The sequence below is a fragment of the Sinocyclocheilus rhinocerous genome, unplaced genomic scaffold, assembly GCF_001515625.1.
Source record: "Sinocyclocheilus rhinocerous isolate Xijiao unplaced genomic scaffold, SAMN03320098_v1.1 scaffold1330, whole genome shotgun sequence".
Taxonomy (NCBI): domain Eukaryota; kingdom Metazoa; phylum Chordata; class Actinopteri; order Cypriniformes; family Cyprinidae; genus Sinocyclocheilus; species Sinocyclocheilus rhinocerous.
In genome coordinates, this window is record NW_015665026.1 from 445,123 (window position 1) to 463,137 (window position 18,015).

The 18,015-nt window shown below is 37.9% G+C and overlaps 1 protein-coding gene across 7 annotated transcripts in view; it reads left to right on the forward strand.

Moving 5' to 3' along the window:
• The window catches only part of LOC107730968 (GRAM domain-containing protein 1B-like), a 53,255-nt gene that overhangs the window by 1,020 nt on the left and 34,220 nt on the right, over nucleotides 1-18,015 (forward strand). For 5 of the 7 annotated variants that reach the window (XR_001638733.1, XM_016541924.1, XM_016541925.1 and 2 more), the window contains exon 2: nucleotides 17,409-17,625. Coding sequence is in view for 6 of the 7 variants with exons in the window: in XM_016541924.1 (XP_016397410.1) it covers nucleotides 17,409-17,625 (217 nt within the window). In the remaining variant the exon portion in view is untranslated. Of the gene's footprint in view, nucleotides 1-6,680; nucleotides 7,011-13,335; nucleotides 13,912-17,408; nucleotides 17,626-18,015 lie in introns of those variants that run through there. The other 2 variants (XM_016541927.1, XM_016541928.1) reach the window with 2 other exon arrangements.

Sequence of the window (18,015 nt, forward strand, 5' to 3'; positions counted from 1 at the left end):
AAATGCTGAGAATAAACACACTCGTGTCATGTTCATTTTATCTCGTTGGACAGTGTTAGTCAGCGTCTGCAGTGGAGTAGGTCGTAGAGTAATGCTCGTGGATGTAGCATATGTGATCGACCAGAGTTTGAATCTGCTTTTGCCGAACTCGCTCTTCTTCCTTTTATCATCACATATCACATATCATATTATAATGACTTTAATCTCGAGATGGTTTTATTTTTTTTTATTATTGCTTGGCCCTAGTCCTCTTCCATAGGAAACCTTGATTATTATGATTATGAAAATTACACGACTGCTTGAATGTCTACATCCTTAAAGGGGTCATATGATGCGATTTCAATTTTTCCTTTCTCTTTGGAGTGTTTGCCGGGATCCGTGAGTACTTTTTGTGTTTTTGCCTCTAAAATGGCTCTTGAATGGTGTTGTGTACAGACTGTAATTGGCAGGCAGAAATTCATGGTCAGTTGATCCAGCCTGAATTACTGTAGCAGATACAGTTTCCTGTGATCTATTGAATTACGCTTCCATCTTTCACAGTAGAGACTTCAAGAGGATTGAAAGTTGAATAAAACTCCTGATTAATCAATGTATTGATACATATGAGTCATGTTTGTGTTATAATAATTTGTTCTTCAGCAGTTTTGAACCGAAAGTCACATATCTGTGCATTATTTGCATCTATAATGCCTTTTAATACACACTGTTTTGCATTATTACAAATAATTGTAATACATACTGATTCTCGGTTATGCATTTTAAATGTATGCATTGCAATCATGTGATCAAATGTGTATAGTTAACAGATTAAAGGTGTGGTTAGACTTATGGAAAAATATAATGCATTATAAGATATTGAACTTATGACTTTAGTGTTGCTGTCACTGTGCTTTACTGTGTGACTTACTGTGTGTGTAGTTTAGACAATTTAAAAGGTTTCAGTATCATATGAGGTTTCAGTAGTTCACCCCAAAATGAATATCTTTCATTATTTTCTCACTATTGTCATTCCAAACCTTTATGACTTTTTGTCTTCTGAGCAACACAAAAAGATAAATTTAGCATAATGTACTGAACGCCTTCTTCCATGCAGTTACAGTGTACAGTTACTGTACAGAAGAACTGTTTTATTATCTCATAAATTCTTATTTCATGGAAAGCATATGTGAACTTTTCAGAGAATTCAACTTGGGATATAATGCACAATTCATATGGACTGCTTTTAAGTTGTTTTATGGTGCTTTTTTTTGGCATTTTGGAGCTTAACAGCCCCTGTCCTCTTCACTTTCATTATATGGAAAAGAGCAGCAAGGATATTCTTCAGAAATTCTGTTTTTGTGTTCTACAGAAGAAAGAAAGCCATACAGGTTTGGAATGACATGAGATTGATACAATGAAGACGGAATGTTCATTTTAATGGGTGAACTATCCATTTAACATGCTATACAGAATGAATCACACACACACACACACACACAATTGAGTGAGAGGATGAAAGAGTGACAGAGTCATGTCATGTTTTTCTGGTGTTTTTCTCAACATGAGCTCAGGGTCACTGTGTCCCTGTCACAGTAACTAGACTAACTAGATCTGTTTCTCTTCAGGCACAAAGCTTTGAACACAGATGCGTGTGTGTGCATATGTGTGCGTGCACTAGTGTTCCTGTTCTTTAATTAGCAGTCGTTTAAGGCAGACTTATTAACAAGGAAATCACTCTGCCTGCCTCACTCTCTATTCCTCTGTGTATTTAAGGTGAGATCAGACCTTGTACATTGGACAGGGTTTTTGTTTTGACATGATCAGCAACATTCTGAGTTGCCCTTTTTGCTATTGTTTATTAGGAGATGCTTATGCTGCAAAAGAAAAGTGCAGCAAGCCTATAACAGGAAGCATACATTATTCACTGCTTTCTGAAAGCCATACAGGTTTGGAATGACATGAGATTGATACAATGAAGACGGAATGTTCATTTTAATGGGTGAACTATCCATTTAACATGCTATACAGAATGAATCACACACACACACACAATTGAGTGAGAGGATGAGAGAGTGACAGAGTCATGTCATGTTTTTCTGGTCAACATGAGCTCAGGGTCACTGTGTCCCTGTCACAGTAACTAGACTAACTAGATCTGTTTCTCTTCAGGCACAAAGCTTTGAACACAGATGCGTGTGTGTGCATATGTGTGCGTGCACTAGTGTTCCTGTTCTTTAATTAGCAGTCGTTTAAGGCAGACTTATTAACAAGGAAATCACTCTGCCTGCCTCACTCTCTATTCCTCTGTGTATTTAAGGTGAGATCAGACCTTGTACATTGGACAGGGTTTTTGTTTTGACATGATCAGCAACATTCTGAGTTGCCCTTTTTGCTATTGTTTATTAGGAGATGCTTATGCTGCAAAAGAAAAGTGCAGCAAGCCTATAACAGGAAGCATACATTATTCACTGCTTTCTCCCCCTTAAAAAAAACTTCTTGCTATATTTAACATTTCATATTTCCATGTAGTTTACAGATACCGTGGCCATAAAAAGTATATGGATGCCATACTTTTAAAATGTCTGAATGTCATTAGTCATCTTTACACAGCCCAGTTAAGGCTTCTCAGTGTCTGCTCAAAATTTAGTGTGAAGACGCAATACTGCATTAAAGCCAGTCTAAATGAAGCCTGTTCTGACCCTCTAGTATACAGTTTTAACTGCTGTGTAAATGCATTTATGCCACCTCTAAGCAGCATTAAACAGTCTGTGTAAAGACACCTAAATGTCACTACAGAAGCACTTCTGTGCCACATTTGCAGGCGATATGGCCAAAAAAAAAATGCTAATCACGATAAAATTTGTTCAAATCAGTTAATATTGATAATTATCACGATAAATTTCAAATTTTATTTCTTTCACGTTTAAAGGCAGATTTTTGCTCCTAAGTGAAAGTTGTAAAAACCAGACTGTTAACTTTGGTTTTAAATAGTGGTCGACCGATATGAGATTTTTAATGGCCGATTGGCCGATATGAGGCTGATATAATACATGTAATTACAGTAAATGAGAGACAAATATAGGTGAAACTAAATGAACATTTATTATGCATAAACATTTATTAAAACCTAAATTTAAAAAATGTAAAGAACTGAGGTTGCATTTAGTGCAGCCTTTCCTTTATAAGTTTTATAACCCACCCAATCTGGCAACACTGGTCAACAGCTTGTCTTTCAAAATAAAAGTCTTGCATAAGAAAAACATTTAGAATGACGTTTTTTGTTGTTGATGTTGTTTCTTTGACTGTACACTCCGCAACCCTCTCAGAACATTCTTGCGACCCAGCAGTTTGCATCATTTGCATCAAATATTTGAAGGAGCCACTGAGATTGATCTTCCTATCCATCAAGATAGTGGCCATCAAAATAGTTGTAGGATGTGGAAGCACATTATTGCTGGACATTGTTCCTGTAATCATTTTTCAGGCTGCTCAATGTGCCCTGGTTGCCTCATTTGTTCTTGTGTTCTTATTTAATTGGCCAGATTCCTGTGAAAGATGTGCAGGCCATCTTTCATCTGAGATTAGACAGAAACCTGCAGCAGCAGTGTCCTGTTACCAGAGCTGATGATTAATCAGATAACTGTAGACTGATGTTATCTAACACCCCAATCAGATACTGCTCTCTCTCTCTCTCTCTGTTGCTCTTTCTTTTCCACTGAGCTGTAAACAGAGTCCCGTCTCTCATAGTAAGCTCATGTGCACTTCTGACTTACTGTTAAACGGACTCTTTCCTCAGCCATACGTAAACTGAGTCTTCTCTGGACATCTGTCTGTGGACAGAGTCGTTTTACTTGCCGATTAAACTAACTCTCAGAGTCCTTTGGGTTCTTTGTCAGGAAGAGTGGGCCGTATGGAGCCAGTGAAAGTAGGTCATGAGCGACTGATTGAGTTCTCTTTCTTGTGTGGGATTCACCAGTGCTGCTGTATAAATCTCAGTAAAACACCAGAGACCTTAGTCTTTGCATCATACGTCATCTTTTCAGTAATCTGTGAGGTATGAGTATCTGCATGGAATCTGCACTGAATTCCACAGATTCCATGGATTTTGAGCACAATTCATTACTAAAGTTCTACATATCTGTAAATCTGTACACATCTGTGGAGCTTTCTGCACACACACACTTAATATCCAGCGATATCGTTGACTTGATTGCACAGATACTATTTAAACTGAACTGAGCTGGATGATGACATCACTGAATTCAATGATGAACTGCCTTTAACTGAAAATTGCGTGTTTACTATTTTCCTTTTGCATTATTGACACACTATTTCCTATTTAATACTGTAAAGTTGCTTTGACACAATCTGTATTGTTAAAAGCGCTATATAAATAAAGGTGACTTGACGACTTGACACACACACACACATTTTAATAATTTTGCTCTCATATTGGCATTATATCAAGAATTGCATCTCTGTTAAAAAAAAAAAAATCATAAATAATATCTTCTAACCCTCTGTGCTCTTTTCAGTGGCATAATAATCTGTGTTGTTTTTGCTAGTCAGGGTTGTGTGCAGTGCTTGGGTTTGTTTCTGTGTGTGTGTGTGTGTGTGTGTGTGTGTGTGTGCACGCAGGGATTAGCTGCCTCACTTCACTTCTCCAGTACCCTCACTAACCGAGCCTGACAGTCACCTCATCACCTGACTCCTCATGCTCACTTCTCATTGGCTGGCTCCTGTCAGCCTCCATGTGGCAGTGAGAGCAGTGATGCCGAGGGGGCGGGGCTATGTGGCAGCTGTCGGAGGCCGTTGGGCCGCGAGGGTAAACATAGCAGGACTGGACCCACAGAAATAAACTCCAGCCTCCAATGGCCTGGTTCGTCAGGAGCCAGAGATCCTCGTCTGCGCTTCCCCACTCAGACCCCCAGAGACCCAGCAAGGGCAAAGGAACATGTGCAACCGATGACGCAACCGATTACATATGCAATGCTGATATTTCACATCAGCACTGACCTCCACTGGGTGCTGGGAAATTCTAGAAGCACTGCTGAGGAAACAATATAATTTACAATGATTTTTCCATATTTTAACATATTCCTTATTTGGACATCAACCGCCTTTGGGACAAGAAATATCACTTATCAGATCAAAGGATATAGTTTGTGCCACATTATATAATTTAATCCCAAAGTGGAGTGAACATTGTCCATTTTTAATTTTGTCAAATTTTGTCTTCACAAAACTATACTCAAACATTTTATTTCCAGATAAAATTGTTTTAGACGGCATGCAGTGTGTTGGGTTCACATTCAGAGCCTGTGATGGAGCTGTCCATTCAGCACCACAATGACATGCACTCACTCTGATTGGCTAATGCTTTTACAGGGACTCATTCTGATTGTCCAATCCTCTACCAATCAGAATCCTCTGCAGGATTGGAAAATGGGAATTATATGGCCATGTTTGAGGTTTAAAGGATGTGTTTGGAATCTTTGTAAATGTGCATGTGTGCTGGTCATTTAAGAAGTATCAAAGTCGGAAATAGTAGTCAAACTTTCAGGGGTGTCCTCATTCTAGTCTCTTCAAAAAAACCCAAAAGTGTCTCTTTATTTATCTTTCAATGCAGTGAACTTTGCAATTTGTGAAATTTACTAGTAATTTCTGAATGAAAATTGTTTCTACACCTTGTTTTTTCTGTGTAGGTGTGTTCACACTGACAGTGATTAAATCAGTGAAAGTCTGTGTCCTGTTTTTTGTTACTGGGTGACAATCACACGCTTTACTGTCTGCACTTCCAGTGGTAGTTTCTGCAGTGAATAACTGTGTATTTGCATAGATTTTGTTACATCGCCAACAATTGCTATCCCTCATGTTACCTCAAATCACTAACTCTCATTGAAATTTACTTCTGGTCACATTGATGCTGCAAATCACTGTCAGTTTAAGTACTCCTTGTGTATTTTTGTTCATATGTGACTGTGATTGTGCCAAGTAGGACTTGTTCCTGAAACAACACATTTTGTTGGTACAGAAACAAATTTTCTAACCTCAAAAATAAGAGGGAAATGATAAGTTAGAATACTATTCATGCCCAAAAACCCAACTCTAAACCTAAAATGTTATTGGTTGATATAAATGTTGTTCTGGGACCAATAAGGATGCTAATTCAGGAACATCTCTTACTTTGCAAAATCATGGTCACTGTATTTAAGAGTGTCTGGAGACTCAGCAGAGTCTTGTCTTTTATACTCAGTCAAATCTGAACGTCATATCCCTCAAAATATGAGTCTGCACCGAACACTTCTGTTGCACTTTACTGACAAATTCAGCCCTTTTTCCGAACACATATCAAAATATAACAGATGTTTATGTGTTCAGACAGCTTGTGGATGTTTCTGTGACCTGTGGGTCAATGGGATCAGAGAAACGCTGCTAGCCTGTACACGTGACTAGATATTTACCATAATATCAGCAGTGTGTATGTGTGTGGCATATAGCAGCTCAAACTGGAATAGAACAAAACACCAAACAATACATTTCTCTCATCCTCACACACACACACACACACACTCTGTTCGAAGTGTTTACCATCCATCTGTATTAAGGGATTAATGGACCAGCTGTCGACTGCCTCATAGTCCCTCACACACAGCAGCAGCAGTGAGACCAGACAGGAATCTCTTTGAGTCTGGAAGGAAGCGGGGGAGTGGCCTGAAGGATCTGAGCATGCTCAGTGAGAGCCGCTCATGCCCTCATCTGCAGGAAGAGAGAGAGAGGCTGCTGCATTTCAGAGAGGTGCACATGAGCGCTTCACACACAGGATGTGGAAGTATGGCTGGCCCGGCACTTTCATGCAGAATGAGGCATTCTGAGTCGGGCTGATCACCTGTGCTTGGGATCACCCGAACCGACCCGGATTAACATCCAGCTCGGGATGCCTTGGGAAAGGCGGCCCGTGAAATGGGAAGATGACACTGTGGGATCAGGACAGCCTGTACTGCACTAATGAAAGGCTTCAAGCTCGCCTGGTAAGATAGAAGGACAGATTCCACCGGTCTGTCATGGTCTGCCTCTCCTCTCTGTGCAGTGCTCGTTTCTGTGTACCTCTTATTTTAGTGTTGCAGGAAAGAGATTTTGACTTGCCATGCTCATCCTAAACACCTGCATTGTGCTGTATGAGCTCTGAATCTGTCGCTGTCAGAGATCTGCAATGACGTATTAATGTCCACTTGTTTACATCAACCAAGCACAGTGTCGACTTGGTCTGATGACTGAATTCACTCTGCATAGCTCCAAGCGATTGGCAGTCACACAGCTGAGGCCGAGATGGTTGACTTTAATGTTAAACTTTTATTGGTTATGTAACAGTGCCCTCTTAGATAGTGTTGGATAGTGGAAGCTCATTTAGGGGTTCTGAGTCCAGGACAGATTAATCTTTGAAGTGACAGTGCAGTTTTCATGTGATAATATCTTCATATTCTTTTGGAGTGTTTTGTATTGATACTAAATTCAGTTTTTCCTTTTTCTCGTTTCATATATGCACTGCTACATGTGAACAAAACAAAATGTCGTAGTGCGCAATTTGTGATATAGGTGCTTACTGGTGGGATGAAATTTAAAAAATTAGGAAAACGGTTAAAAATTTGCCAGTTTATGTTATGTTTATATTATGAAGCAGTCGCTTGATTAAAGAGTTTTAATTGTTTTTCACATTGAACTGTGTCTTGGACACTTTTTTTTGTCATTTGTAATGCAGTGCTGTGTGTTTCAGATCTGATAAACATGCTTAATGCAAATGTTTGTCAATTATGTTATGGTGCAAATCTGTTCCAGTAGATCAAAAGTTGATAAAGCTTGTGTTTATGAAGACCTTGGTGTTGAGATCTCTTATCTGATAGACCTAGTGTCTCAATCTTGTAGTCTACAGACATTTCAAATTCGTGATAAAAACAACTATTTCTGACACAGGTGATAAAACCTCAAACACAGATGACATATTTACCGTACAGAGAATTTGCAAGAAAATGTGCTGCAGGTTTTAAATTAAATGTAATATTTGATGAATAATAATAAAATTAATAATAATATTTAATTGTATGTGTGTATATATATATATATATAGAGAGAGAGAGAGAGAGAGAGAGAGAGTAACATAGTAAAAAGCATTTTCATTATTTAGTTCAAAATGAATAGCCTGGTCTTGGAAAGCTGTTGGTCTGCATCTTGGCCTCAAGGTGTCTAGTTCTAGTCTGAGGTTTCCCAGAAACTCCCCCTGTCTGCCATTGGTCAAACAGAAACATTCCCATCCCAAACTCACATCATTATTTGTGGATGGAAATTAGACCAATAATACCATGGTTTTCTAATATACACTATGGTACTGAATTATATTCTGTCCATCTTATTTTGCAATGTGGAATTATTTTCTGTGAATGTGCAAGACTTCTGATTCATTAGCCGCCGTAAGTAATAACTAAAAGAATAACGAGTGCAGTAAGCAGTTAAACTATTTGTGCTGCAAACCAATGTGTGTATGATAATGACAATACATTAAAACAATATGATAAGAAATACCAGATTGCAATATCGAGCAGTAAAACGAGATGTCTTGTACAGCTAAAATAAATGGTAGCAGATGACACCGGAAGCCAGTTGCAAATAGCTACACCTGCGCTTACGTTAAAAATCAGCAGATACAATGGTATTTTCATTGTATTGCAGTGCATTTCATGGAATTACAATAGTACATGTCAAAAGAGACAATATATTACAATAATACATGTTACAAAAACAGGGAATACCTTGGTATTTTTTGTACGTTTTTCCCTTCATTGGCGTATCTGTACAGATTTCTGCTCATTAGCCGCTCTGCGGTAACTGTGGACAGTCTCAGCATCTGTGTGCTGCTGTGTCCTCCGGTGGGACTCGTGCTCCTAGCGCTGTTAAATGAGCACTGCAGAGTGTGTCCTTGGATCGGGTCTCTCACTTTGTCTGTGTGTGTTTACTGCAGTGAAATCCAAGAGACATGTTGATATACAATTATGAGTCCCTCATGAAAACACATCGCAGATTTACTTCTTTCTTGCCATTTTGTTTACTTTTATATGATTTAAAAAAAAAAAATAATAATCCTGTTTGATAATCCAGATTTATAGTGTCTGTTTGTAGAATACAGTATAAAGAGGATGTACTTCCTAAGGCAGATGTGGTCACATGACCAGCTCCCTGTTGGTGCAGTCTGTCACAGTCGAAGAATGCTAGTGTGTTAGAGTGTTTCAGTTATACTGCACAGTATAGACTGCATACTGTTAAAAAATTACTGTGTGTGTATGTAGTATGGAATGATAAACATATCTGATGGTGGCTACATTACTTGACAGATGATCTGACTGTATGGTGTCCAATAGTTAAAAGTGCATTATGTAATATTGACAGCTAGTGGTTAAAAAGGGTACCGCAGTCCAAATTCAAAATATTGGAGATAGTTGTTTCTCTCATCCCCGCCCCCTCTTCCTCAGACTCGAGGTTCATGTGGGTTGCCAGATTGAGGACACACAACAGGAACGAGCACAACTGACAATGGAAGGTGACGAGCTTTACAATGTAATGTAATGACTTTTTAAACGGTTCCCGAGGCTTTTTAGGTTGGGTAGAATCTGTGATCTCTGACCCAGTTCGTTTGAAAGCTTCCATGGCTGCAATACGCTGTGTTTTCCACCAATTGGCAACCGGGGATGTCTGAACCCAATTGGGTAAACTGGCAGTGGGCGGAATCATAAAAACCAAAACAAAAACAGACATTCTGACATGGATTGCACATTTCAAAGTAGAATAACTGTCTGTAGTATTGTTTTTCGGAAAAGCAAGTATGTGAACTTGGCATGTTTCCTAAATATCTGCAAACACGTTAAGGTATTTTTATGCTTTAGTACAGTCAAAAAATTACATACAGCACCTTAAAAGATGTCTTTTTGCAGTTGGATTAAATAATAAGACAAGAAAGATATTTTTATTATGATTGATTCCTTATGGTTCAGTTGTCTCATGGAAAATAGAGGTCAAGTGAATTGCGTTGTGGGATATGCCATTCCAAGCAGTGTGCTCTGATGTATACTGTACATGTTGGCAATTGTACAGTAGTAGGTGAGCTGGGTATTCTATGCATACAAAATTTTGCATGCTTTTCACAGTATACATAGGCTACTGTTTGTTCTAAAGCTTTTATTATAGTAAAGATGGGCTGTTTGTTCCAGTTATGTTTGTGTTAATTCTATGGGGTGATTTGTTGTAGTAGCACAGACTTAGTGCAGTGAGTTAAAAAGCATTGAGCAGATTACAGGCCTATTTTAAGCAGAAATGCGCTGTCTCTCTCTCTTTCTCTCTCTCTCTCTCTCTCTGATTCAGTGTAGATCAGACTAGTTTGATTTGATTCACACATTCATGGTTTGATTTGATCTTTTGTTATTTTTATTGTCTTATTCCTGTCTCTATGTTTCTGTGATGTTGTGATAGTGAATCATCTGATTATTCTTGAATTATGATTACAATCTTATGTGACCCAAATTTGATCTCTGTGATACGACCCTAATTTAATGTACTATAGTTGTATACAACTGATCTGATTCTGATCTGATTTAATTTTGATCTCATCTGACATTGAGCTGATTTGAGTAATATAACTGAATCATGATCTGATGCAATTTTTTTAGACCCTAAACTGAACAGATGACAGTTTAAACAGACCTTTTTGATCTGATTAGACTCTCCTCTAATCATTACCTAATCTGTTCTGATTTTGATCTGACTCTGGTCTAATATACGTATACTTCCAGTCACATTTTTAGAATAATTAAGATTTTTTAATGTTCATAAGTCTCACCAAGGCTGCATTTATTTGAACAAAAATACAGTAAAAAATAAATAGTAATATTATGAAATATTATTGCAATTTAAAAGAACTGCTTTCTATTTTAAGATAGGCCCTACTGTATTTTGAAATGTAATTTATTCCTGTGGTGCAAAGCTGAATTTTCAGCATCATTACTCCAGTCTTTAGTGTCACATGATCCTACAGAAATCCTACAGAAAACACAAATAATTTTTGCTAAAGAAACATTTATTATTATCAATGTTGAAAACCGTTTGTGCTGCTTAAAATTTAGCAAAAGATTTTTATTTCAAATTAATGCTGTTTTCAAGTTTATATTTCTCAAAGAATCCTGAAAAAATGTATCATGGTTTCCACAAAACAACAAAAATAATAATAGAAAAAAAAAAACAGTTTTTAGCATTTATAATAGTCAGAACCATTATTAATAATTGAGCACCAGTTATAATTGAAAAATAAAGCTGCAAGCAGCAATTAAGGGGTCAAGCACAACAGAAGCAAAATGAGGAGCTAAGCATGGCATGGAGCATCAGACCAACTGCAACAATGAGTAATTAAAGCCATTTGAGGATGATTTAATCAAAATGGCTGAAAAATCATATATATAATCACTAGTAATACTGGTTTATCACTTTTTACCAATAGGTGGCACCGTTATTAAATTGATGTGGCATGGTCAGTGTGAGTTGACAATGGCACACACAGTGGCCCTGTCCCAAATGACACCCTAAACCTTCGCGGTCTTCCTCTGAGTCCGCACTTTCATGACGTAATACCGCTTTGACTGTCGGGTAGAAGTCTAATGCGGAGCTCGCCCCAGTGCGGGCTCGGCAGAAGTGCGGATTGAGGGTGCATAACGGCCGCAAAGGGGGCGCTCGCGAGCACCCTTCTGAACGCTAAAATGACAAATAGGACACCCTACGATCTCGTGGACATAACGGAGATGCGCACGCGGCGGCCATTGTAAGTCCGTAAGACCGCAAGTGCACATGAAGTGTTCCATTTGGGACAAGGGCCAGTTTGGTGTCAATATGTCAAAGCTTTGCAGAGATACAGCCATTTAGCCATTTAGAGTCATTTTGGCATCATGCCTTAAATTTGTTGCAGCACTATACAGAAACAGTTTTGTCTATGGACATGAAATCCATAACTTTTTGTCAGCAGTCTGAAGATGATCTGAGTCAAATTTGGTGAAAATCAGACAAACGGTCTAGGAGGAGTTCAAAAAAGTAGTCTTTAAAGTAGGTTTGGCCGACTATGGCAAAATTGGTATCTATATTCTCGGTATGACCCAAGGAATATATTGAGAGCAGTTTCATTACAGGCTAATATACTCAAAAGTTATTAGCATTTTTTGAAATTTCATTATAACTTCATTATAACCACAAGGTGGTGCTGCCCCAAAACCTTTGGAGTGCCATCAGCCAGGGCATGGTGCCAAAGACACATACTGAGTTTTGTAATGATATGCCAATGCATTTATAAAATATAGTATTTTATGACAAAATTCAAAATGGCCAATGCCCAAAATGGCTGACATGGGAAATTGTTGGGTATGGTTGAACTCAGCATGCTGCACTGAATCTTAAGAAACCAGTTTTTTTCCAAACCATTCAGAAGTTATAAGCAAAAATAGCAATTTTTCATATCTCCTCCGAAACTGTCCGGGTAGCCTCAGGTCGTGGTTCTTATAACACACACCAAGTTTGGTCTCAATACGCTAAAGCGCTGTGCAGATAAAGCCTCATGTCCATTTTGGCATACTCTTCATCAGATTCGTTCGCACATTATTCAAGAACGGTTTGACTAATCTACTTGAATTCCATAGTTTCTAGCCAGCGTGGTCTGAAGAAGATCTGAGCCAATTTTGGTGAAAATCAGACAAACCGTCTAGGACGAGTTTGAAAAAGTAGGTTTTTTAAACTATTAAAAATTGCGAAAAATCTTGACCTGTAGAATTTAACATTTTGGTGTGCATTCAACTTTGCATGAGCCAAGGAATCTGAGGAAAAAAGAATTTTGCTTCTAAACTCTGCAGTTCAAAAGTTATTAGCATAAACATATATGCAAATTTGAACTAGTTAGTGGTGCTAGAGGTTTTGAGTTCAAGACTCCAAACTTGCTATGGTTAATGTTGAGACTGTCCTCTATTTGCGTGCCAAATTTCATAACTTTCCCACAAGTGGTTCTATGGGCTGCCATTGACTCCCAGAGAAGAAGAAGAAGAAGAACACCAACGGATACAATAGTTGCCATCGCACCTTCGGTTCTTGGCCCCTAATAACTGAACACCAAATCAGCGTATTAAAATGATTTCTGAAGGATCATGTGACAATGAAGACTGGAGTAATGATGCTGATAATTCAGCTTTGTTATCACAGGAATTCATATTTTTGCCTCTTTTATCATCCACCAAAAAAATTGTAAGTCTCATTGTTAAGAAAAATAATAGCACATTGCTCTTCAACAACACTGAATATTTGAGGCATCATTCACACATATGCAATATGCAATAGTAATATTGGTTACAATACAAGTTATACAGTCCAAAATGTATGCGTGCAGGATTTGCTGGCATATGCATCACAGGAGCGGACAGAGTCAGCGAGCGAGTAAGAGTGAGAGAGGGGAGTGGTGTGATTGGACAGGGGGAGGGGTAGAGAGCCAGAGACTGGCTTGTTGTTCAGGCTGCTGACGTGAGTGGCTTCATTCAAGAAACCCATGAATATTAAATCAACCCCAGCCGCCACACTGCGCCGCATAGGAGCCGTTTTTCACGCCAGCTCACCGTCCTCCTGCTCCCGCTGACCCTGACAGAACGATAGCGAGCGACTAACAGGACAGCAGAGGAAACGGCCATGCGGAAAAGCGAGAAAATGAGAATGCTTGCTTGAAAAAACAGGGATGCTGGACTCAGAGATGATATGCTCCGCCTCCTCTTTTCCTCCTCTCTCGTCACATCACTCCATCCCCACACTGCAGCCGCACTGAATGAATGAAGCAGAGCCCAACGCTTTCATGTAGCCCCTCATGGCCACCAGGTTTGTCTATGTGTGATTTTTGCATGAAAATCATGAAGGGAAGTCATTGTTTTTGCATTTGCATGATGGGCAGTCGCACTTGACATGTCCATTAGCGACAATTTCCAGTATTTTAGTTATCACAGATGCTTTTGCCACCTTGCAATATTTAATTGAGTAATTTCTTTGATGTTACCAGCATCTTTAAACCCATCTAAGCAGTTCTTCTTGGAATTGGATGAATTGGATGTTTTTAGAAGAGTATCTGATATGCGTCATTTGATCAGAGCAATGCATCACATTTTCTGCATGTTGCAAGCATTTTTTATTTTTTTTTGCATCACATAGGAGTGTTTTCCCCACTTCAACGAGTGTGAGAAAGATGTTTATCACTGCTTTTTGCTCTCTGTGATGTAGGCTAGCGTGAGAGAGACGTATCCTCCGACTGGTGGTTTGAGAAAATGTCTTAGACCATGCGTGTTGGTTTTTTGGTCTCAACATTTAAGCACAAATGTGAAAACTGCATTCACACATACACATGTGAATACACCTCTGTGGCCTGTCATTAGGTCCCTTATGAGCGCCGCTATGACAGGTGAGAGGTGAGGAGAACCATACGGCCACCCACAATAACTGCTTTTTTCTATTGGATGTTAGATAAAGACATTTTATCACTAGCATCAGGTGCTGGACATGATGGACAAAGCTTTTATAGAAGACATGTTTTGAATGGATTACGAGCTAACTGCTTATTGGAATCTGTGCGGTATGTACTGTAGACATTTTTTTTAAATAATTCACACACTTTGCACAATATATGTACTATGTAGTGCACAACTAGTGGGTAGCAGTTTTATTTTAGTATCATTGAGACACTATTATAGTTTTTTGTTAATATTTTGAATTTGAGTTTTTATTTACATATTTTTATTTTTGTATAATTATGTTTATTGAATTGTGATTATAGCACAAATATAACAAGGAACCATCAAGAAAAGGGTACACACATAGCTCAGACTTGTAAGAGGAATACTTAATACATAATAATAAAATAAAAAAAGAAAAGATGAAGAAGAGTACAAAAGAATATTCAATGTCCAGAGAATTATAAAATGATGATATTCCTTGTAATGCACTGTAATTGGGATGAAGATTTTCATTTTAATTTTAGTAATTGTGTGGTGTTTTTGTCATTTTAAAAATTTTAAATGTATATATAATTATTTAAATGTCTATAACATTATTTTAGTTTAGTTAAACTGAAGGAAAATGAGAAATGTCGCCTTGCCAACTAGCTAAAATATGTTTTTTTTTTCAAAAATATATATATATTATTATAGTTAACATTTCTTTTATTTCAGGTAATGAAAATGTTTTTTTTTTATGGTTTTATTTTTAGTTAACTATAATAATTTTGGTGAGTAACATGGCAGTATGTAGGGGTGCACAATTTTTATTTATTTTTTTACAATTTATTTTTAAATATATCAGTAATTTATCAGTCAGTATTGAATATTTAATTCTGCATGGTTGTTTTTATGTTTTTACATTTTAGATCAGTTTTCATACTGTACATTATAAAAGTTGTGATGCCTAAATTCACTAATGGCATTTAAAATGATTTATTTTAGTATTTAGAATACTTATTTAGACAAAATATTACAGAATTTAAAATCAGCTTAGCAGTTAATTTACCAGAACTGTATGGAATAAAATCGCTGTCAAAAATAATCGTACGTAATTCAAAGCATTTGTGTGTCATTTTAATTTACTCGTGCGTAATTTAAAAGTATTGTATGTAATTCTGTTTTTTGTCAGAATTGGATTCCAAAATCTACGGCCACGACAGTTTACAGATAATCCAACTCTGACAAAAAACAGAATTACATACAATACTTTTAAATTACGCACGAGTAAATTAAAATGACACACAAATGCTTTGAATTACGTACGATTATTTTTGACAGCGATTTTATTCCATAGAACTGTGCTTCCCATCCTCACTTTGTATATGAAATCCGATGATGTACAAGAAAATATTTAAGCAGCTGATCTAACAGATTTTTGACAGCATGACAGATGTAGATCTATGCACCGGTAATTTGATGCCACTGTTTCTGTGAAGTGATTTCATCTGCAATGATTTATTCGCCGTCAGAACCTTGTACAACACGTGGATGTGTGTTCTGGGAGGGAACGGCTGCCTGAGTGCACAAGTGCATTAGGTTGATATGAACCCAGAGAGATTGTGAGGTGTTTTATGAGTTGCTGTATTTTCTCTCTTTCTCTCTCTCTCTCTCTCTCTCCCTTTATCTCTCTTTTGTCACACTGTGTTTGTTTTTCCAGACGGGCAGCTCTTAGCTCAGGTACCGAACATTAATAATTAAGATTGGTGCCCTTTCTGAGGGACAGATGAAGGGCTGACAGCAGGAAGATGGAGGATTGCTGCATAGAGAGATTGAGACAGAGATAGATGAAGTGCTTCCCCTTCTGATTGAAAAAAAAGCTTTTCATTTTCTGTATTATTAACATGATCTTGACCTTTGTAAGCAAATAGTCTGATTGAGAGATTCTGTGAGTTTGAGGTCAGCCAGTGAGTGTCATTCTGATGGTTCTTCCCAGAAGACGACTTTAATGTCTAGAGGTTACTCTTCATTAGCCTAGAAGAATTAATGGAGTTCTCAGTTATGCTTTATTTTAAGTATCAACTTTGCCTGAGATGTTTCTCCTGAAAGCTCTTTGGAGAAATAAAATGAGGCAATACAAAAGTATAACTCAGTTCATTTGGTACTGGAAAATTTAGAGAGATATATTTGAGTTCGTATTGAGATTTTTGATTGAATTGATTGAAAAATCTAAGCCTACATTGAGAACTTGTTGGATATTATATTTGTCTCAGGAGAAAAATATGAGAAAGAGGAGGAGACTAAAGGAAAGGTCTCTTATTGCTCTCTGTTTCATTTCATTTTTTCTTTCTTCCTTCCTTGTTTTTTACATTCTCAGTTTTGTGCTTTATAAAGATCATCAGATGTTTAGTTCCTGTGTTTTGACCAATCTTGTTTCTCTGATCTAAAAGCACCTTTTGAATTTACATTCATAATTTCTTCTAAAGATAATATGATGATGTCAGTGATGTGGAAATTCCCAGCAGAACTGTAGCGGGTTTTGATGTGACCCCCACTGCTGTGTTTTTGGTCAGAGTTGTGAGATGTCTGTCTGAATACATTCCTAGAAGCTGACAGGGCAGAGGTGAAAGGCCAATGAGTGGCCTGCAGGGAAAATGTGTGTTTGGTGGTTGACTTCTGTTGTTTTTAAAATGAGTTCATGGCTTATTATTAGTATGTTTATTAAGCCTTTTGCTGGTTTAAAGAAAACTTGAACCATCTCCCACATGAGCACCACAGATCAGTGTGTCTGGAAGTCGTGTGCTAACTGTCCGGCCATCGTCCAACAAACATTTGTATTCCTTTTGAAGTGTAGAATCTGTTTTTTACTGGATATTTGTCTTGTTTCTGTAGCACTGCCAGTAACTCGAACCGCAGCTCGCCGGCCTGCTCACCTGTCCTGCGTAAACGCTCGCGCTCCCCAACGCCCCAGAGTCCAGAGGGAGAGAACATGGTGGAAAAGAGCTCCGATCATTCCTCCGATAAATCCCCCTCCACCCCGGAACAGGCCGTCCAGCGCACCTACAGCCAGTCGCTTCACACCACCCGCCCCGCAGGGAAGAACTCCAAGGTAAACACGTGTGACTGTACTTACTGTACTTCTGCTCTCTCCATTTTCATATACTGCATGTCTTGCACATTTATTGCTACTATGGGATCAAATTTCTTATCAGTGTAGGTTTTTTAACTAAATTCTGAGTCACATTATAAAATTGCAGATGATTTATACTCATAGAGATGATAGTCCACATGTTCATACATGATAACAATGTTTACAGGTTTAGTTTTCCTGTAAATTGACTTCAAAACCCAGTGAGCTGCCTACCTAAAAAACTTTTTCAGACATCATATTATGTTAGCAGCATATTCATTGTGGCAGTCCCAGATGAGTCGATATATACTGTATATATATATATATATATATATATATTTACATTTATATATAGTCATTTAGCAGACG